General features: G+C 44.3%; 1 protein-coding gene across 9 annotated transcripts in view; it reads left to right on the top strand.

Annotated features, from left to right (window-relative positions):
• Positions 1-301: 301 nt before the first annotated feature.
• LOC139049198 (uncharacterized) overlaps positions 302-23,529 on the top strand; it is a 28,361-nt gene continuing 5,133 nt past the window's right edge. The window contains exons 1-6 of one of the 9 annotated variants that reach the window (XM_070524563.1): positions 302-545; positions 1,444-1,526; positions 2,923-2,973; positions 5,230-5,263; positions 8,689-8,759; positions 22,913-23,024. In XM_070524563.1, coding sequence (XP_070380664.1) covers positions 512-545; positions 1,444-1,526; positions 2,923-2,973; positions 5,230-5,263; positions 8,689-8,759; positions 22,913-23,024 — 385 coding nt within the window. In that variant the 5' untranslated portion in view covers positions 302-511. The other 8 variants (XM_070524562.1, XR_011508181.1, XR_011508182.1 and 5 more) reach the window with 8 other exon arrangements.

Below are 23,529 nucleotides of genomic sequence, written 5' to 3'. Positions count from 1 at the left end.
TAGTTACCGATGCACCGAAAGGCTTCCCTGACGACCTCATATGAACGGACATTGCGTTAATTACACAAGGTACGACATAAACATCTCGAAATCGTTCTGCAGCACGCGACAGCAAAACTTTCAAGCAGAGAGAGAAGTGGTTCTTGTGGGGAAGGAGAAAAGGCTAGCCTATTTTCTGCAACCCATGCGGGAGCACGGCTCAGCGCCAGCAGGGTCGAGGGAATGGGGTTAAAAGAGAGAGAGGGTAGGAGGGAGGAAGGTAGAGGGTCGTAGAGATGGAAGCGAAGTAGTGGCCGATCAGGAAGCCCGAGGTGGTGGGATGGCCGTTAGGCACGAGCACATCGAAAATGGATTTCACCGCTGTTTCTGCGCACGCGCGAGGAGCGGTTGCTGCGAGAGAGAAATGTGGGGACTTTTGGTGCTCAAGATTTCTCGTCGTTTAGGTACTACGGGGAAGAAAACCGTTTGCTCTCTTTGTCCCTAGCCGCGCTTGCAGCACAGAATCGACAGGATGCGTGGCCGGCAAGGCGGAAGCTGCGTCCGAGGTGAGTTTGTTGCTATTTTGTTGCGACGGTAGCGTATTAAATTTTATAGTCGCAAGGGGATACGTTTGGAAGTGAGGTGTCTTCTCGGATGACTTTAGTGGCAAAGCATTACGTCGTGCCGATGCATTGTTCATTAGTGTCGTTGATCAAGGTCAGCATACCACACACTTCAGGGGAATCGCGGGAACGGAAACAGTTTCCGTGCCGATGCATTAGTTCTTAATGTAACTGAGAATACAGCACACTTGGAGGTTCGTGGGAATGGAAATCTTGTACTCTGTATGTGTAAGTATAAAACTTGCGTCGTCATGCAATCTGAGCCGTAGATCGTTGTGAGAGCTGTATAGCCACACTGGCAAAACACTACGCCCTGCGCATGAATACGGAAGAAATGTATGCAAAAGAACAGTGGTCGTCATGCAATTTCATAGCAGTAGACCATTGTGAAAGCTGTGCAGTAACACTGATATTGGCTAGTTAATAATCCCGGCTGTTACGATGTCTAGCTCATATACGGGGCGCTCTATGTGGGCGAAACAAGGGCTCAGATCACTACAACCGCATGCGAAATAGCTCTGAATGCCTGCCAGTACACTTGTTCGGCGTCTCTGTGGTCAGCCAGTGACACACGCATTGCACGAAACAGTGAGACTTTGTTTAATCCGCAATGCTTATGTGGCGAACAGGAGAGCAAAACGTGAAAACAATGTTTTCATACAAGGCAAGTCATCCATGTAGTGGAATTGCATTTATCGTTGGTGTAGTGTTGATGCACTTTCTGAAGTCCAACCTTTAATGCAACTTAGTTTTCGTTGGTGCAAGTGCTTCTGCTGGAAACATCCAAAATATGATTTAACAAATCAGGTTGCTGTCTTGTACTTTTAGAAATTTTCCTCAGGTCTCAAGTCTTTTCTGAATCTGGAAGAGCTGGCTGATTGCACATTTCATCTCGAGATAGCTCGCACACTTCCAGCAGCACAGGTTAGCACACTTTGTTGAGTGCAGATGAGCACTGCAAATTCAATCATTTTGGTGAGGCACCGATCTAATGCCGCTCACTCTTGCCACAACACTTTTTCAACTTGTACTGTACTTGTTTCTTCCACCTTCCATTTGCAGCACCAGGGCTAAGGCACAACAGCAATAACATTTCTAGCAGAAAATTCTTGCTCCTTAGCATCTGAGCTCCCCATTCATTTGCTACTTTCTTCAAATTTTTCTTTTCATGTGATGCTCTTGCCTTCACACACTGTCAGGCTTCTCCTTCATGCGTTTCTTTAATACTCTTTCTGTCTGCTTCTTGCTCGACATACCATGCATGCCTTCAGTCATGTCCAATTGATCGATGCAGTCTTGTCCTTTTGTCTCTCTCCTCCAGAACCTGCAACTTTCAACAACCACTCCCCTGCATTATGTTGCTTCTTTTTGTGATAGTGCCTGGCTATCTGTTGCTGATGCCACACATTCACTTTGCAATGGTTTATTAGACCACATACATAAATTAGCTGTACAAAACCTTGACTCTCCAGCACTTCCACAAAATTCATGCAGAAGTGGAAACACAGGTTACACTTCATTCTTCACCACAGCTTACTATGTCTGCATCAAAGCTTGATATTACCTACACGTGTGCACTGTCTTTGTCTCTTCCTTTGTAGCTGTAGGTCGCTGCATGAGCAGAAAAAGATTTTGTTGCTTAAATGTTCATGTGCTTAAGTAGGCAATGTAGTGTACTTGATTTTCACAATGCTTAACTCAATTGGTGGTATGCCTGCACTATAACATGCACAAACTGAACAGCATATCCAAACCAGAAAATTGCTAGCCTATCACAGTTAGGTTGAGTCATTTGAATGAAAGTAGGGACAGTTTTTGTATAGGATGGCTGATGGCATTCAGGCTCATCATGTCAACATCAAAGTGGGAGCAAAAACGCAGTACATGTATAAAATATGAGCAGTTTTATTGGATTGTGGTGCTTTACATGCACCTCACTTCAAGCACAACGATGTCTTTGCATGTCACCTGTGTCCAAATGAAGCCACTGCAGCTGGTGAGCATTGTGCTTGTAGATGGCACTGGCTACATTCCTTTGGAAAGGCATCCTTATGTTGCACAATGTAGTGAAGATGAAGGCTTTTAAATTAATGTGTACTTTATTTGTTATTTACCTCTCACCTACTGTTGCCAACACAAATGATGTCTCCTGGTAAGCCGAATGCCTGTGAACATTGCAAGGCACAGTGTCAGGCAACCATTTATAATCTTCAGCATAATACTGTAGAAGGCGGCCTTCTGGTTTGTATACATGAAAGCAAGCTAGATAGACTAAAGACTAGCTGACTTGACAGCTCTGTACAGCCTGTACTGCTTACAGAAAGCAAGTCACACTAGTCACGGGACCTGTAGCAGCGGCATGCAAATAGAGGTTTGTATTGCCTGTAGTACATATACATAGCCTTTCTTTGAAAAATATGTTTGGTCACTTTTCATTAACTTTACCTAGTCAGGACATGCATTATCACTTAAGCTGCTTGGTCTTCAAATAAAACGAGCATTTTCTGCATAGTAACTTTTACTTACATGAAATATGTGGTGGTGTTGACCTGTAGAAGTGTACAGAATACATAAAATCTTGAAGCACTTAAGCAGAATTTATAAACAATGCTAAATTTAGGTAGACTGACAAACTGGACTACAACACAGATAATATAGGGCACTTGCAAGACAGTTTCTTTATGGCCTAGTTCCTAGAAGGTATTTAGAACGAAAACAGTGTCAACTGATTGGAAAAGGAAAGGGGACAGACACAGTGCTCACTTATGACTCAAGGTTTTTTTTTTGTGTGTGTGTGTGTGCAGTAATATATACGAGGTGGGTTCAAAAAGAAACCGAACTTTTGAAATAGCATGCCAATCAGCAGAGCGAGCGCGCTGCGGCTACTGAGCGCATGTAATGACAGGTTTAGACAACAAACTGCCATTTGCCGCGTTTCGCTCTGACCGTAGTTGGCGAGCTACAGCCACTGAAGTGAGCACATGAACAAGCTGCTCTTCGGATTGGTGCCAAAGTGACAATGAAGGAATTGGAAGAACAGCGTGTGTGTGTGAAGTTCTGCTACAAACTTTGGAAAACTTTCACAGAGACTTTTCAGTTGCTTAGCCAAGCATACGGGGAGGACTGTGCGAGTCGCACGCAGTGCTGTGGTTGGTTCAAGTGTTTTGAAGAGGGAAGAATGTTGGTCGGTGACGATCCCAAGCCTGGACAACCTTCCACATCCACAGATGATCACCATATTGAGGGAGTTCGAACTGTGATTCGCGGAAATCGTTGTTTGACCGTTCGAGAAGTCGCTGATGAAGTGGGTATCAGCGTAGGATCATGTCATGAAATTTTGAGTGACAAACTAGGGATGCGTCGTGTCAGTGCAAAATTTGTGCCACGTTTGTTGTCTGGTGCACAGAAGCAGACCCGTGTTGAAATCAGCCAGGAAATGCTTGCCACTGCCACTGACGATGAAAACTTCCTTAAGAACATCATAGCAGCCGATGAGACATGGGTTTATGCCTACAATGTTGAAACGAAAGTGCAGTCGTCGCAGTGGGTGGCCAAAGGTTCTCCTCGTCCAAAAAAAGCACGCATGAGTCGGTCAAAAATGAAGGTGATGTTGGTTGTGTTTTTTGACTGCAAAGGCATTGCCCATCAGGAATTTGTGCCACATGGTTAGATGGTAAACAAAGAAGTTTGCCAGGGAACCCTAGCATGTTTGAGAGATTCTGTGTGCAGTAAGAGGCCTGAATTGTGGGAAAATCAGGCTTGAATGTTGCATCATGACAATGCCCTGGCTCACATGTCGCTCCTTGTCCGCAGCTACTTAGCGAAACACCGCACTTCTTTTGTGCCCCACCTACCATATTCTCCGGACCTAGACCCTTTCCAAATCGTAGAGGAGATCCAGGACAATGCGAGAAGAGACCTGCATGCCATTCCAGAAATTTCATTCCAGGAGGCTTTCCAAAAATGGAAGAAAAGATGGGAAGAGTGCATTGCCAGTAGAGGGGACTATTTTGAAGGGGACAGCACTTAAGATGTTGTACCATAAGCAGCAAAGCTGTTATAGCAAAAGTTCGGTTTCTTTTTCAACACACCTCATATGCATGGAAAGGGTGGGGTTCAAGGCAGGTGCAACAAGAACGCCCAATGTGAGGTCGAATGTAGAGTTTAATGTCCAAACCACAGCAGTAAGCTGGTAACCTTTAAATGGTAAGCAGAACAGTAATGCTACGGGAACTGTCAGGCCCTTCATAATTGTAACAACCGTCGGAATGTTGAAGTGTCTTTTCAATGTCCCATTAATTTCCACTATTCTCATTCTAAATGGGCAAATGCACCTACATTCATTTACCATAAGACATATCAAGAGATCAACCCCACTAATGCTAGTTCTTTCTAGGTAGCTGAAGCAAAATAGCATTTCGTTCAGTCAGTATTGATGCAAGTTTTCAAACACTCCTATCATGAAATAGCTCAGTTGCTCAGATCTTGAGCAAGGCAGTTATTAGCTGGTATAATGTCAGAATTTGTTTATCATTTACTGGTAGACCTGCTGATGATAATGTAAGCAGAATGCTGCTGAGACCAATGAGAAAGTGTAAAAAAGAAAATAATTATTACATTGTTCCAGCCATCATTCTCTAACGTGTCCACCCTGCCCCATCGTAAGCAATCACTTCACATCCCAGCATGCATATCTTGCGCATTTCTTTATTTCACTCTTTCTCTATTGTGTAGGACTGGCCATATTAGCTTAAAGCACTAGAAATCAATAAAATGACATCAGCATTGCCGCTGAGGAAAGACTGAAGTTAAAGAAAACAGAACAAAATCATACAAGGAAAGTAAGGTACAACACAGGTACAACACAAATTGATAAGGAAAAAAAAATGTTCACAGAAAATCTGTACATGTGTAACGGAACCTTGTGGGTGCATAAAGAAAAAAAGACTAAATGTTAACCTCATCACCCAAAGGGTCCCTGAAAGTATTTTATTGGTGTGACCTACACGTACACAGTATCTCTCCTCGAATGGTTACTCAAAAAAAGCTTCATGTCACCATGCTATATAAAGAGCTGCAAGTGGTTAAAAATTACCCTCCTCTAAAGCCTTTCCTCTCCAATGTCACTTTTATTCTATGTGGCCTTGGCTATGTCCTGCCTCATTGGACACGACATCGTACAGTGACAGTAGTGTTGGCTACTTGCAGTTTACTTGAATCTAGTTTGTTCCCATATGACTTATACCCCTGTCAAGCGGGCAAGTTAAGTGCACTTACGGCGAGTGCACTCGGTTTTTAAGTACACTTTCCCAAATCTTAACGTCACAGCTAAGTGTACTCTCAGGTGAGTGCACTCAAGTCGGAGTACGTTCACGGAACGCACTTTGCTGGCCGAGTGCGTAGCCTCGCCGCCAACGGTTTGAAGAGTGCCTAGCCTCGCCACCAACGCTTTCAACGATGCAAAATGTAATGCATAGAAAAAGGACACAAAACTTCATTTCAGTTATTGAGCAGCTGTTAACGATATAATTTGTGTTTAGCGAGAAGCGAAACAGCGCAATAAAGGAACGATTTTATCATGTACGCAACCAGCAGCGCCAGAATGATGCGGCACTGTGGCGCCGCCATGCTCATTCAGTTCGTGTTTATCTTGGTTACAGTGGCTGGAATATTCCAGCCACTGTATTTTGGTGTGAAAGCGTGCTGACCACGCCGGTCGTGCTTTCAGTCGTGTGCGTGGCATTTTGCAATGGAGCTAAATATCGAACTCACCGTCTTTGCTCATATATACTCGCTCATATTCTGTTCTAGCAGGATCATGAGCAGGATCAACTGCCGCACGCCGCCATGTTGTTTTGGATTGGCTAGGCATTCGTCTTGGCCAGCATTGACTTGCAACACACTTATAATAAAAGCTTCTTCGTTTTTTGTTGAGACAAATAGATGAAGCTTGTTTTTATATATAATTCTACTTAAAACAATCGCTTTTTAGCAGCTTTCACTTGTTAATTTCCATCTTTAAAAACGCGCTCTTAGACTGTCGCCATTTTTTTTTACTGCGAGTGCACTCTGTTTTCCCGTTAAGAAGCGCGTTGCCTAAAATGTGACTCAAGGTACCGAAGTGCACTCCCCGTAAGTGCACTCCCCGTAAGTGCACTTAACTTGCCCGCTTGACAGGGGTATTAGAGATGCAGCTTTTTTGTTATTGTGGTGATGATGGCCTCAAAACGAAGTTTACATAGAGCGCTTATGTTTTGTACAGTGTGCAGTCGCGGTAACTTACTCTCTGCACTCACCTGCAGTACAAGAATATAAGTGCAATAGGTACAGTGCAAGTTTCTGCCACCACATGTACCCCTCTGCTGCTTTGCTTTGGTTGCTGTCGTCACTGTGCTATTGTTAAACATTATTGCATTCTTTTTCACTCTTTGCCTGCACATCTACAGCCTGGCACATCTATTGCAAAGCCGTGCTTTTTTGGAGAAACTCTCTAATTCATACCTTCCCTACCACACACGTACAAATGTACTATTGACCCAAAAAGTTAACAAATGAAGGGATCTCACAAAAAGCTGAATATCTCCGCAGTCTCAAAACGAAGCCTGGTATTCCCATTTCCAGCCTCTACTAGTATATGCAAACATTGTGATGTACGGTTTTACTGGCTACTTTTAAAGGCTGCTCGGATATTTAGCATTTTCTGAGATCCCATGGTTCGTAAACTTTTTTAGTCGATAGTGTGTGTGTAGATAACAGTGGCAGACAATCTGCTATCTCAGGCTAGTCTACCATTAGACTGAAGAAACATCTACATGTCTTACATTAGTGTGTTTACTTTTACAGGTACATCAATTACTATGCCTTCATATCCTACTAAAAATAAGCTAAATGAGGAGGCTTGCTTTGTGTATTCTTAATGATGTCATGTGGGAAGCCAATCCACTTCATGAAAAAAGATCACTAGTTCGTTCTACTAGAGGTGGCTCAGAACCTGGGGAGTGGTGCCGCTATGACATCTAGCAATGGTGATTTTTAATACCTAATAATTACACAGTTGATACAGAATACCTAAATTTTATTTCATCATTCATCATTAGTACAGAAGGACGTCCCGGAGTTACAAAAACTGTCAGTGGGACCTATTAGTAGTTTTAACAATATAGTAATTAATACATTATGGCAACATAGCAGTGATACACATCAGAATACACGAAGTTAATGAAGCGAGTAATCAAATACAAGGAAGGTGCTTACAAATACAAGCAAATGAAATAGATGCTGCGTATGAATAAATAAAAATGTAGTAATTGGCACGTTATGGAAACATAGGGATGACACATATCAAAGAACACAAGGTTAATGTACGAGATAATCAGAAACAAAAATGTGCTTACAATATGCAAAGTACAAGTGAAATATATACTGTGCGACAAAAAACTTAAAAAATAAGGAAGGAAAAAATAAAGACAATGGGATATAGAGAATAAAAGCGATACATTTGGCAAATACAGAAGCACTGAAAGTGGTAAAATGAGTTTGTATATAATATGTGTTCGTGGTAATGAGTCTGTAGCCAGTAGTGTCGATAGTAAATATGTCTTCATATCTCTCTTGAATGTTAATGTTGTGCGGCAGGCTTTAATATGGGGTGGTTTAATTTAGTGTTTAATCGCCATAAAAGAGCAGTAAACATTGACAATTAGTGTTTATTTGAGGAAGGAAAGAATTGTTAGAGGAATATCTCGTATTGTTAGTGTTGGCAAGAGCAGATATATTAAATGCTGAACCCTTGATGATCACCAGTAGGTATGCTACTGACGGTGCACTTGCACAAAACTCAAAATAATTTCAGAGCCCTGAAAACGAAACTTTTTTTTCCCTACTCGTCAGGTGTTTCACAATCTGCACTGATGGTATTCTTCTCGAGTATGGCTGGAGTACATATTTGTGCTGTGCGAATGTTCAAAATGTCAAATGTAAATCAAATAGCTGTTGACCATTTGACTTGTATTTAATTGGAGAACACGCAATTAGAAGTTATCAAATCTTCCTTTCTGTCAATAATTACACATACTGGAATCTTTAGGGAGAAAGTCAGGTGCTTGTGGTGACCATTCTCAAAGGGAACTGCAGTTCCTGAGCGGACATATACAGCAGGTATTTTTTTGCTTTGCTTAGTAATTTCTAGTCGCGCAGTAAGGATGCCTCGCTTTTAGGCAGCCAACGGATTTTTCTCAATTGAGGCTGTAAAAATTATCATTTGGACAATGTGAACATGTTCCTGATGTCATCTTGGTGCAGCAGATACTATCACCTTTCAGTCACTCTCATTTACAAACTTATCAGTTGACCAGAAACCTGGTTGTGACTGGCATTACACGTGTCAAACAATCTAAAAAACATCTCTTCTAAAGCTTTCCGCGGTTTCTGTCCACCTCTTGAGTTTCAAAACCCGCCATAATGCCTTTGGCATTGTGTGCTGCTAATCCCAAGGGCGCGGAATCAAATTCCGACTGCAGCAGCTGCATTTCCACGGGGAAGAAATGCAAGAACACCTGTTTACCATGCATTGAGTGCACATTGAAGAATTCCAGGTGGTCAAAATTAATTCGGAGTCCCCCACTATGGTGTGTCTCATAATTATGTCGTGGTTTTTGCACATAAAACCCCAGACTCACCTCTTGTTCCCTGTAAGTAGCATTGGTTACACGAATTTAAGCCATACTGCTCCACTCAAGGCCTATATGTAGTAGGGGTTTTCATATCCTGATATTTCTGGATAGAATTAAATATGGATATTTGACGAAACTGACCTATTGAATATTGAATAACAAATATGTTCACATTTCAGAGAAGTGTGGAGTATTCTTGAAAAAAAAGAAACTTTACATTGCAAGGGTGGACTTTTAACATTGTTGGTACAACATTTTTTTAATGCTTAGCGCAGAAACCATAGACAGGACAGGCGAGAGAAGAGACACACACAAGTGGTACTTTCAACGATTTATTGGAAGTTGGATCACGGGTTTATACATGCAAGCATTTGCTAGCATTCTTGATAAACCTGGCCAGATTGATGTTATATTCCTGTATTGCAGACAGAAAAGCATTTGAGCTTGTTTGACACTCTAAATTAATTGAGAAGCTCTAAATCGCAAATCTTCTGCCATACTTAATTGGCTGAATCTCTGCATACTTAACTAAGCACAAACAATTCGTCAGCATAAGCGATTGCCCTTCCCATGAAGTGCCAGTTACTTCCAGTGTTCCTCAAAGCAGCATGCTTGGCCTCTTGTCATTTTTAATATGTATTAATGATATAGAAGTAGTCAGTCACCCCTTTTAAATAAAGTTGTTTGCTGATGAAATACATTTCTGTGAGCCCTAACTTCTGTTATTTCAATCTCAAAATTGGCCTTCGTCGGATAATTCGAACCTCACTGGTCAGATTCGCCCAAATACAGCCGTGTTATGCGCTGAAGCATATGCAACTTACTGTGGTGAAGCATATTGAGAATGGAAAAGGGCCACTGTCACAGGACATCACACGTGTTCCTTGATTATACAAGCATGCAGTTTCCTGTCACAGTAGGAGAACCTAGCCACCTAATAAGCATAGTGGCAGCCATTCAGAGCTGTTTCTTACATTTCAGTGGTGATTTGAGTCCTTTTTTCACCTTCCATGCATGTCTCGTGTATGAGACTGTTAATGAGGCCTAGTATGTCTTCTTTAAGTAAATGTGCCGTGCACAGAGAAGTGGAAAATAATCATGTGTTTTGGGAAAGCTAGCAAAAAGGAAGGCAGTAAGTTGAAAAAACTGCGTTAAGCCGAGGAGATGTTAAAAGCCAACAAAAGAGTGTGAATATATCAAACTCTGAAGGCCTGCCCATACACCTATTAGGCGTCTTGGTGCTCATACTGTGACTGGAGACTGCACATGTGCATGTATGTAATTTAGGGGACACGTGCTGATTTGCAACAATGGCACCTTTCCCTGCTTGGTATGGTTCTATGCATAACATGGCTGTATTGCAGTGAAGCTAACATTAAGAAAAATAGTAAACTGGGCGAGTTCGTAGCTGTTGATGGTTGCAGGTGTAGCGCTAAACTGAAACGCGGCCAAAGTTAATTTTGAAGGCAAATACTGCAAAGTGAAGCAATGGCACGTTTCAATGTTTTTTTATGCCTTTTGTTTAATTCGACCAGTCTCAATGGTCCCGTCAGGATCGAATTAACGGGCATGCCTCATAATCAGAACTGGTTTTGGCAAGTAAAACCCCAGAAAGATGATCAAATTAATGGAAGTCGACTGTATATATGGCTGAGTAGAGCCACACTGTCTAAAACCGGTACAGCAAAAAAACACCAAGAAACCTAAATGACCCATTGCAAATGCAGTCAACTTTCATGGCATGCGAAAATAATCTAACTTTCTCACGGACAATGATAGTGATAGTTTGCTGATACATTGGTCAGCGGCCTATAGGATTTGCCCAGTTTCTACTATTAATCTTACACACTTGCGCTTATCCCTGTATATAATAGCGGTGTCATTTAGAAGAGGGCGACATGGACATGTATTGCAATGCAAAGCAAGAAAATCGTCACCTGATATACTATATTTCTGTGCTCTCTTAAGTTCTCATTAATGCATCTTCCGGTTTGGCCTATGTAGCATCTACCGCATGACAGTGGAATATGATAGACCACTCCTACACCGCATCCGACGAACTCATCTTTGCAATGCTACCACAAACCGGCTTATTTGTCCTTATTGGGTTAGTGGTTTTACACAAGGTGCTTAGCTTATTTGGAGCTGAAAAAACACCCGCACATTACCTTGGCTTCCTATCATTTTCAGGCTATGTGATATCTGGCGTATATACGGAATCTCAGCGGTTTTCACCTGGTCACGGCTGCTAGCTCTTGCATTTGCACGGAGGCATCGTCTCGAAAGTTCCTGTTTGAGCAGCCTTTCTGCCACCAACACCAACACGTTGTTAGGGTAACCAGCCTCCTTAAGACTTGCAGCCGATTGCTGGAAAATGGTTTTCATTAGGACGTTTTTGAAACACGTGTTAGTTACGAAGGGTGTAAGATTGGGCTTGTTGATAAATTATGCTTCAAAGTCAGGTTAACAGCGCAAAGCCACCAGAAGGGATAGAAGAGAGAACGGAGCGCTGAACTTCCAACTGTTTCTTTTCTTTTCAGAAAGCATCGCTATTTATACAGTCACACAATAGCCCACCAACCATGCTTAGAACGCCACGACAACGCCACACAAAATTCAACGTGGTGATAGCCCGAGGTATCTGATCTCCTTGTCAGTGAGAGCGATAAAGGGGTGCTGATGCAACCATCCTTTAAACGTAGAATTTCTCCCACTTTGATTATCTCACGTGTAACATGGTCTCCGTGTTTTGCAACGATAAAACATTTTTTTGAATTTCGGCCTACATCCACGTTGCACAGCAGTGGGCAGAAAGCCATCCCTATTAGTTAGTTATGCCCCTCTTCACCAAATTCAAATGGGCTGAATGAAATTGGAGAAGGGGTTTCTTAGCTCATGGACTGTAAGCCCAGCAAGTCCTACTATCAGTAGAGATGAACTGAAAGTCAAGAAACTGAAACGTATTGCACTTCAAAAGTCATTTCAAGAGGTCTCAAACACTCGCGAAAGATCTTAGACATCGGGACATTTTTCTAGACAACTATTACTAGGGAAATCTGGAAACACTAAAAAATTGTTGACAAATCTAAAAGCTCGCTGAAAAACTGTTAGTCCCGTGAGGTGGTCATATTTGTGCCTATCTAATTGCGCTAAATATAGGTTGCTAAAGACGGGAGCCAGACACAACCCTATGCAAATGCCTTTCTTCTGCAGATGCAGCCTATTGTTCCACTGTGCAAAGGTTGGCGACATGTAAAAACACCATAATTCTAAATACCCTTCTACGGAAACAACCTGCTTCCTGTGAAAACCTTACGGCACCATATTTGTCAATACAATCCTCAACACATTGAATAAGGTCATTGAGCAGGATAGAATAATATAATTCTTTGACCTTAGCTGAAAAGGCCTTGAAGCCCTTTTTGCCGTGAAACCTAACAAAATCAAGGATTCGTCAGAGCCTTTTACAAGAAACTGGTCATCAATCTCTTTAACGTTCAGCTTTGAAACCAGGTACGGGGCAGCTTGCTTCTGCCAGGTACCCCTTTCGGAAATTATGACCCGAAAAGGAACATCCTCCTTGTGCACTTACTAAAAATTACATCTTTGAACTTTTCCTTAGTTTATCGAGATTCAACTTTCTGTAAATTTCACTTGGTTTCACTGCTACTTTCATAAGTGATACATCCTTGCGCTCATTGAAAACTGCAGAAATTGCTTGACTGGCTTTTTCCAAGAAACATTTAAAGGAAAAAACTGCAAAACCACCCTCTTTGTCAGCTGGTATGACACACAATGATTTGCTCTTCAGGTAAGACTACACATTTTACAGGTAACTTAGAAGGTTGGGGCTTACATCACAACAGGGCATCTAAACCTTCCGAATTCATCCTCACACCATCTTCTTGCGGGGCTCTTCTGGACACTTTACTTATGACGGACAGGGAAGTTCCGGTTTAGTCCAGCTGGTAGCTTGGGCAAATTTTGGACCGAGGCCAAGAACTTTGCACACACTGTTGGGTAGGATGAAACCTTCAGAAACGTAGACATCACTTGTTGCTTTCTGTCAATCCTTGTTCACATGAGCCCGTAGTAGTCTTATTTGAGGTTGTCAAAGGAACTTGGTGACCTGATCAGCTAAGTGCAGGTGCCTCCACAGAAGATTCTTTGCAGCGCACGACTCATACTGATAAAACATCTGCACGCTGAGGTAATCTCTGTGGAGACACGCCTGCTGAAGTTGTTTGGCACGTACAATCTTCAAAATTCTTTTTCCGTGACCGACATCCGAATGGTGCGAAACCAGTAAACAACGATTTTATATCCTGTGGAAGCTGCTTGTTATGAATACAGAACGTTAGGGCACACGTGCTGCTGGCAGCCATGGCAATGAGGGCAACAGTATGCCCGGAATCTCGAGGAACATATTGAAAAAAGCCTGTTGTACTAGAAATGAAATCGACAAGGGTGGCAATATGGGCTTGTTGGTCGGTCATCGTGGAATGGTATCTGGGTAATGCAACAAAACACGGACATAATAAAAGAAAGCTAGAACTACCTGTGAGCGCATATATATGCACAAGTGCATGGTTGAGTAAACTCATAGGTGTTTAATTTGTTTTCTTCTGTTGCTACTTTTTCTTGCATTTTGATTGCTACGTATATTGTAATTCCCGCAAAAAGCATCAGCTGGAAGTCACCACTGTATTTTGCTATGCAATTTGTATTTTGTTATGCAATCTTATCTCAGCGCGCGCCTGAAGGCGAAATTGTTGCCTAGGCAAACTATCGCCGAAGTGGAACGTTTCAGAAGACGTCCCCAAGTATGTGCACAAATATTTCACTGAAAAACATTTCAGGCGTATCTTTGCTTTGTTGCTACTAAAATTTCGCAGCAACACAGCATTTCTTTACTCCAAGTTATTTATGAATCACTAGATGTCATTATCTACGTCGTTCATGCGTGCTTTAGGCAGTGAAAACGGCACACCCACCTGCGAGCTTCTCCGATACCTACGTGCCTGTTATAAGGCGATGATATATACATATATATGTTGTTCTGGACAAATCGGGCGAAGCCAACATGCTAAGCATATAATGAACGATGAGTACCAACAAATGGGATCTTGTTTTGAAATCGAACTAGAACTGAAGGAAACGAAAACGCAGGTTAAGATTACGGTAGAGATTACGGTTACGTAGTACCCATGTAGTGGTTTCAATACCACTTTTCATCAGGCCTATAAGAAGTGGCGGTCAGATGCAGCTGCATACCGATAAAGCATGTAGTTAAATTACAAATATCGCAACGAAATATTGCTTGCAACGAAGGTCGGCGCAAGCTGGCTGAGAGGGTTTGCTTACCTCCAGAGATGGCGCGTATACAAAGATACACACGTATCGACGCAGGACTTTCTAGAGGCTCCACAAATACACACAGCATCTATTTAATGACATTGCGTCATGCATAACGGCACAGGAAAGCTTCGAGACTCAGCTGCGTTAGTTACGCCAACTTCGAAAAGTAAACAGGAAGCTGCCATGGCACTTTTTGCAGGAAGCAGGTGGCGCTTCATGCATCAGAAACCGAAACAGAAACTAGCAAAACCATTTTTTTTTTTTTGTAAGCGTTACTCTTGTTTTCGGCGCTCGGAACTTATTCCATTGGTTTGTTGCAGGACGTCCGTGTCATTGAAGGATTCAGTCCCAGTTTAAATGGTTTAAATTCTTCAAACAGTTTGTATTTTTTGCACCGCCAGTAGACAGAAGCGTTTTATAACGATCTTTATTGATAAATCGATATGTGGCCATTGTTTATTGCGTTATGAAGAGCACTCGCTTCGTCTTTCCAACAAGACGCGTAGGTTCGGCGCTCCGATTTGCATTTAAAGTGAGCTTTTGATAGCCTTACTTTATCCATTTACGCGCTGTATATGCGTTGTGACGCCTTTCACTAGTTTGCGACGGCGCAGAGTATAACAGCGGAGTCCCGCTGTTTACCTTTAACATGTTAAACGAAGCAAAACCTCGGTAGTGCATCGTAAATTTTTTCTAAACATAATGCAGGCACCACTCGCACCGTTAAAGCATGACTGTTAAGAAGCATTTGCAGCAGCTCATTTGTCACTACGTTGGAGCGAGAATATTGCTGATCTGCCGCTTTACCTTTCTTTACTGCTCCGTATTTTTGTGTATCCGGGTATTTTAATTTTATGCAAACCACCCCTTCCGTGTGAAAAAGAAAAGAATTTAAGGAAAGGAAGATGCAACAGTTGCAAGGAAGGTGCAACAGTTGTGTGAAATAAATAGTGCTTTACTAACATCTGTAGTGACCTGGTGATCGTGCGCCTTGGGCGAATTCATTTTGTGTAAAAATGTGTTCCGGCTACTTAAAAGGTAAGCGTGACGTTGTGGCATCAACTGCTATCTCTCTTGTTGAATGAATTTTCGACAATACATCATTGTCATGGTACCGAGGCAAAACAACTGAAAGGCACCTTGCAACCAAAACGTTGCCTTTCAACATACGACAGGAACACATAAACAAAACATTAGTGTATGCTTCAGTATACCTTATTTTTACAGCTATCTTGAGCTATAAAGCTTAGGTAGTTGTGACAATGAGAGGCAACTGTGATGGATATAGAAGAGCATAGTGTGCTTGCATGACCAAGAAATTTTTTAAGGATGAAATTTCAGTACTTGAAAACAGTGCATAAAAGTAGAGCACTGCATGGACACTTTTCCCTGGCCTGACCAGAGCCAGTGCCATGCACTGGTCCACCTAGCTCAGCTAGGTTTGTCCAGTTAGCCCTTGAGCCTCAGTGTAGCATGATCCACCTCTCTGTTGTTATGAAGATGCCAACTGCATATGTATTTGCTAGATACATATCTTGCTAAGTAGTTTTCCACTTGCGTTGCTACCGACAAGTGGCAAAAAAAAAATTTAATTTTTGGCAGCAGTGAATAATTTGCCGCCTTGCATTTTAGCTGTGGTCATAGTAATGCAAGCACAAAAAAAATTTAGAAAATTTCTGAGAGAAATGAAATTAACTGGAACTGGACTGGACATTAACTGGACATGGAAGGAAATAAATTATGGATATACATTCACCAATTATGTTGCACGTTAAGGTGTAGTCCAACCGACTAATGGTTTCCATTTAATTTCTTTATTCATTGTTCAAGCAAGTTGAATGAAGTTCTGTGATTCATTGCATAATTACATCAGCATGAATGAATTCTTGATTGAAAGTTTTCTTCAATAAATACTTGAAGGGGGGATGCTGCAAAATTTCTCATTAGTGAAGGGGATTTGGAAAACAGAAAAAAATGTAATGTGTCACCGCAATGTCGATGAGATCGGTAGATGAATAGGCAACCAGAGTGTAGTGGCTCTGGTTTGAAGAGGGAAGGCAGGCGGCGGCAGATGGTGGTGGCGTTCTGGCCAGGCAGCTGGGCGTAGAACTGGGGGCCCATAGCCCGACTGCTCTCGTTCTGCCCATAGGCGCAGAAACTCGCCGGTTTCGAGCAGCAGTTCATGATCGGGTAGAGTGGCGAAGCCCAGGAACGGGTTGGCAGGAGGTCCCGGTTGGGTGAAGTCCTGGTGGCTCGGGTCCGAAACCTGCCGGCCGGTCTTGAACTCCCGGTCCGGTGGCCGATGTTCTCTTGGCGTCGCTTCCTGGAACTCTCCCTTCTTCTGCCAGCGCACCTCACTTTTCTGCCGCTCTGGTCGATTTGTCCTTTCCTGATTGGCCCCTGGAAGCTCCGTGTTTTCTTCTGATTAGATGCCTTTTCCTTTTATTTTATTCTTCTAGTGCTGCGTGCTCACGTGCCGGACAGTCTTCAACGTTGTCTTCCATCCAGTACGGAATTCGCCTCTGCGTGCACATTCTTTCTCGTCTGCTTCTTGTCTCTCTCCGTCTACCGTACCATGTCACGCACTACACACCACACTATGTAGTACAGACATTCATATTATTACGATCTCATCGAGAGATGCTCAAGAGACGAGCCGCCGCGAGGAAGAATTGAAGTGTGTCTGGGCTCATGGCGTGAGCGAGTGTCGGCCTGGCTGTCTGGCTCCAGTGTAGATAGCATGTAAATAGCCTCTTTCATTTGTGTATTTTGTCTGTGTCTGTGCAACATTCTGGTGGAGGTTAGTGATCCCCGTCCTCTTCACGGCACTCCGAAGTGGTCGGCATATCGAGCTTGTCACCATACCTCCCGGTGACGAGACCGCATCTGCAACGGCTTCAGCTTGTCCAACTGCTCTTATCGTCATGGTTGCCCAACATCGTGACCCTGGTCTCTTCTGTGGCCTGGAGGGACAGGACGTTGATGAATGGCTCAAGCTCTATGAATGCGCCAGTGCTAATAACAGGTGGAATCCTACAGTTATGCTTGCTAATGTAATCTTTTATCTCGGTGGCACCCCATGCGTGTGACTCCAAACACATGACGAGATAATGAGCTGGGACAGTTTCAAAGTAAAGCTACGAGAACTGTTCAGTGACCCCTTCGGGCGCAAGGTTGCCGCGAGAAAGGCTCTTGCGCCTCATGTCCAGACATCTACAGAGCCATACGTTTGATACATCCTAGACGTCTTGTCTCTTTGCCACAAAGCCCACGATACTATGTCTGAAGCAGATAAGGTGGCCAAAAGGCATCACCGACGATGCTTTCAATTTTTTGTTTTCGGCAACGTCTTTCCTATCGGCGCCATGATAAATGAATGCCGTCGCCTTGAATAAGCTAAGAGCCACCGTATCACGCACCACATCACGCAGCTACCCAACACCGCTGCTACATCGACATGTGAGGGGCGACCACATCAGACGACCACCTGTGATGACCTAACCCGTATTGTTCACCGCCAGCTCGAGGCCACCTGTTGGCCAGCCTTCTCCGCGACACCTCCCGACCCGCCAGCAACCACAATTGCCAGGATTTAGGCCGTCGTCAGACAGGAATTTGAGAACATGGGTCTGAACTCTGTGTGTTTAACGACTCAACCCAGCGTTCCCCCATTCTCTAGCGGCCCTCCTTGTCCCCAGAACTCCTTTTCTGCCACATATCGCAACCTGTCCAAATGGCGTACCCCTGATGACAAGCTGATCTGCTTCCACTGCTGTCACATCGACCACGTGACTCGTCACTGCCGCAACCAATGGCCACCACCTCCTCGGACATACACCTGCGCTTATTCCTGCACTATTGGACCTACTGTTCCCTATGCCACCCGCCTAGAACCCACTGCCACTGATGCTCCACCTCCGAACCTCCGCTACAGCCACTCGCCCTCACCTCAACGCCATCAGTCTCGTTCGCCCCAGGCCCGTCGCTTCTCCTCGCCGCCTATCGCCTCCTGGATGCCACATATCCCAACCTGTCCAAATGGCGTACCCCTGATGACAAGCTGATCTGCTTCCACTGCTGTCACATCAACCACGTGACTCGTCACTGCCGCAACCAATGGCCACCACCTCCTCGGACATACACCTGCGCTTATTCCTGCACCTTTGGACCTACTGTTCCCTATGCCACCCGCCTAGAACCCACTGCCGCTGATGCTCCACCTCCGAACCTCCGCTACAGCCACTCGCCCTCACCTCAACGCCATCAGTCTCGTTCGCCCCAGGCCCGTCGCTTCTCCTCGCCGCCTATCGCCTCCTGGATGCAGCCAAAAAACTAGGCACTACAGCTTCTGGAGGTGAAGCTGTGTTGTCGACCCTGCCCTCAAATTCTCTACTCATGTTACCTACGAACCAAAACTTCCTTGGCATTGACAGGTATCCTGTGTTACGTTCGACCAGCGGGGGCTGGCGATCTTTGAGTAAGGGACCGACGGAAAGGCGCCACCAGTTCTGCTGTGACGACTCGCTTTGAAAGGACGACCAGACATCAGTCCCCAGCCCATCGGCGCCACCATGGCTGTGGCGGCGACTGGTTTTGTAAGGAGGACAATGCGCCGTGTCCCCAACGGAAGGGTGCCGAGATGGCTAGACACAGTAGCCAGAGCAAGTATTGTTAGTGTGTACACCGTCAAGGTCTGCTTGGAGCAGGGGAGCTCCTGGAAGATATTTTGCGGTGCCGTCTCATGCAGCTTAGAACCCGTCTCACGTGTCAGTCAACGGACAGATGCGGCGGCCACTGACTGCAGGGTCAAAGGTGCCTGCTCGGGTCAAGCACAGTGTCTGCGAAAACCCTCTCACCTCGGTGTGGTCAGTGCAACCTGTGCAGAAGTGAGCGCGTAGAAGAAGAAGAACAACTTTATTGTAGAATAAAACGCTCAATGGGTGGAGCCCCTAGACAAGGGCCCCACTGGCTTCCGTGCGCCGTCTTGCTTGTCGGATGATGGCCCTTTGGACCTCTTTCTTTGAGCTGGACAGCGCCGCCTCCCATTGTGTATGCTCCGCAATTTCTGTGTTTGTCTTTTGTGGATATGCCGTGCATGCCCACGAGATGTGGTCTAAGGTTGACGTGGCTCCGCACCATGGGCATGTGTCCGTATATCTTTCCGGATGAATTTTATGGAGAATGTGCAGCTTTCTCCATATAACCTGTTCTTCCTTAGTGAGATTCTTATCTGGGGGTGGTAGCTTCATTCTATTTCCTCTGTGATAGTTTAAAATTGCAGAGTAGTTCTGGTCAATCGGGATCGGGTCGTCAGAGGCTTCCTGTGAGCACCCGTGGGGTGTAGCATGTGCACGGGCTACTCTGTCAGCCTCTTCGTTTCCCCTGATTCCCTCATGACCGGGTATCCATAAAAGGTGAAATCTGGCTCGGGGTTTTATATCTTGCATAATCCTATAGGCTGCGGTGCATACTCGTCCCCTGAGGTAGCTTCTGCATGCCGCTTGAGAGTCTGATAGGATGGTTATTTGTTGTTGGTTTGGTTTTGTCGCTTTGATAGCAAGGGCTATTGCGATTTCTTCTGCTTCCACGATAGTGGTGTTGTGAGTGGAGGCGCTGATGATTTCTCTGCCCATGTAGTCAGTGACAGCAGCTACCGTTCTTTTCTGCCTGCCTGGGTATCTTGCCGCGTCCACGAAGCAGGAGTTTGGTTTGTCGCCGTGCGTTTTTTCAATGTATGCAGCTCTGGCTTCTCTTCTGCCTGCATGTAGAGTTGGGTCCATATTTATGGGTATTGGCACCACTTTGATGCAGTTTCTGATTATTGTGGGGATGGGCTTAGTTTGGTTGTGTTTTTCAAGGAGCTCGTGATACTTGAGTCTGCCAAGGAGTTTCCTACCCGTGGTCGTTTGTGCGAGTCTGTTTCTTTGAGTTATCAGCTGAGCGTCTGCCAGTTCCTCGAATGTATTATGAATTCCTAGAGACATGAGTTTTTTGGTTGGGGCGCACTGCGAAATTTGTAGGGCGATCTTGTAGGCTTTCCTTAAGCACGAATTGATCGCATCCCTCTCTGTTTTCGTTAGCTGGTAATACGGCAAGCTGTAAATGAAGCGGCTAACCACCAGACTTCTTATTAGGCAAAGGGTGTTCTTATCCTTCATCCCCGTCCTTTTCATGGCTACCCGCTTTATCATTCTCGCGACTTGTTGTGTTGCCGTCTTGATGAGGTTAAACTGTCCCCCTCAAAGGCGGGTTGGTTACGATGACTTTGGACGCTCCGAATTGGTCGGCGGTGAACTGCTGTGTTCCGTCACCTAGGGATTTCTGGAGGACAGTGTATTTAAGGAACTGTTGGCAGCTCTTCAGGGTGCATTTCTTTTTCAGTCATGTTAGACTGATGAACTGTAACATTCTCATGCAGATACTGTAAATAAATCCCAGATTCCTTGTTCTTGATGAGAACAAGTCTCTCCCTTCAACAACGTCCTCAGTATGGATAAGTTTGATGACCGCATGGGCCAGCTACCATCTATTTCATGCCCGACTCCAACCATTACACCTGTCACTGCACTCATCGATGCAGGAGCACATCTTTCTATTATAAGTGCTGCCTTCCGATGACGACTGAAAAAGCACTTCACCCCAGCGTCAGCACGCGTTGGTCGCGTTGCGGATGGCGGTACTGTGCCTATCATCAGCATATGTACGGCATGTGTCAGCATCGCCGGCCGCCACACTCCTGTTTTCTTCACTGTAATTGCTCATTGCCCCATGACCTAATTCTCGGACTCGATTTTCTCTCTGCGCATCCTGCTCTTATTGACTGCTCTGCCAGTACCCTTTGCCTTGAGGTGCCGATTCTCGTAGAACCTTCTAACGCACCCCAGTGCCGCTTACACCCCACCTGCTTTATTCGCCTGCCACCGAAGTCAACAGCCTATACTGAATTGTTGTGTTGCCCACCTGTTCCTGATGGCGAGTACCTCGTCACTCCCCTGCCCAACATTCCACTACAGTATGACATCACCGTGCCTCACAGCATTCTGACTGTTACTGCTAACCATACTCGCATGCCTATCTTTAACTTTGGATTGGGAAAGCAAATCCTACTGCAAGGTATTTGCCTTGTCAACGTTGATTGTCTCGGCAACCATCACGTAGCAGCTTTATCAACCGATGGTTCTTCTGAGCTTAGCAGGCCCCTCGCACCAGCCTCAGGCACCGATGCCAACATAAAGAAAATCGTTGCGGTGGACCTGTTCTCTGCGCAGGCTGACAGCCTTTGCAAAGTATTATCGTCCTACCGAGATATTTTTTACTTCAAACGATCGCCCTTTAGGCCAGACGCTCGCGGTCCAGCATTGGATTTCTACTGGCGATGCTACGCCTATTCACCGATGACCATATCAAGTTTCTGCATCGGAACGCCGAGTAATTCTAACTGAAGTGAACAAAATGCTAGATAAAAACATCATTAAGCTTTCTTCGAGTCCCTGGGCGTCACCTGTGGTTTTGGTTAAGAAGGACGGCACGTGGCGCTTCTGTGTGGACTACCGTCAGCTGAACAAAATTACTATAAAGGACGTCTACCCGCTCCCAAATATGCTCAATCAGCTTAGTAAGTTTTAAAAAGTAGGGTACGCTGTTCACTCCATAGAGAAATGTTTTGCGTTCCTGGTTCATTGGCCTTGAGACGAAATTGACCTCACTGTACAGAACTATAACATGGTTGAACTTCAAAAGTTCCTCCCATGAGAATGCAAAGCTCTCCAGTAGGATGGGTGCAGTTGTCTAATGTGGCTATCACTAATATTACCCACAGTCAAGATTCTATGGCACATATGTTTCTTTGACTAACAAGGCCAACTTAAAGCAAGATGTGTGTTTTAACACCATAGATCAGCAGCACATAAGCTCCACCTTAAATGTGCTTGTTCACCTAAATCTGCCTGCATTTGGAAAGGTAGTGCAAACGTTAAAATTAAATTAAATTGTGGGGTTTTACGTGCCAAAACCACTTTTGCCAAAACCACTCAACATATCAGACGGATATGTTGAGCTAACAATGTGTACTGATTGTATAAGGCGAGCAAGCTGCAGAGAATTGCTAAGCTTGATGTGCAAACCTCATTTCTCAGGCAAATAAATTGTGCAATGTCTTGTTTTATTATTGATGACTGCTCTGCCAGTCTGCCTGAGTTGTCATTTTTTTGTATTTATCATAAAGCAGACAATTTCATGTTTTTGTAGTTGTGTGACACAGAGTCATTTGTTTCTTTACAGCTGTCGTCTTCTCGGAAGCAGGCACTGATGCTTGGAGACCTGCAGAGCACGAACTGCAGCATGTATGCCGAAATAAACAGCTGTTGCCTATTTCAAATAAAACCAATGTCAGGCAAGGCCCCTTTTTGCTGTACTGTGCTTGCAAATTGCGAAGCAATGATAAGACACAATGTAGAAAGAAACATTTTCTTTTATTTGGCGGACATTAGAGTGGCATAAAAAAAAAAAATATTGAGCAGCCCCAAGTCAGTCACTACACCAAGCAGCTCCACTGCAATTCACATGACCTAGGAATCCCAGCCATACAACCGAATGATTATTCATATAAGTGACGATCAAGATCATTCTTCACTTGAATGCCACGGAGCGCTGTTCAGTAACAGCAGTCAGTTTGTGTCCCTGCAAGCAGGAATATTAATTCGTGTTTTGGTTATTGGTGACAATGAAATTTATAGTTTTCTGGCCCATCAGATGTTTGAATCGGAAATAAATTCTCCAAAGATGTACACCTTGTCAGCGGTACATGCAGGATGATTTGAGGTGGCCAGAGACTTTCGAGTGGGACTTCGGTATCAATGGAGGTATAATGTGTGTGCATGCTTCAGTACCAGGGAGAT

Source organism: Dermacentor albipictus, chromosome 8, assembly GCF_038994185.2.
Source record: "Dermacentor albipictus isolate Rhodes 1998 colony chromosome 8, USDA_Dalb.pri_finalv2, whole genome shotgun sequence".
Lineage (NCBI taxonomy): Eukaryota > Metazoa > Arthropoda > Arachnida > Ixodida > Ixodidae > Dermacentor > Dermacentor albipictus.
Note: the sequence above shows the minus strand (reverse complement) of the source record. Positions and strands in the feature narration are given on the sequence as shown.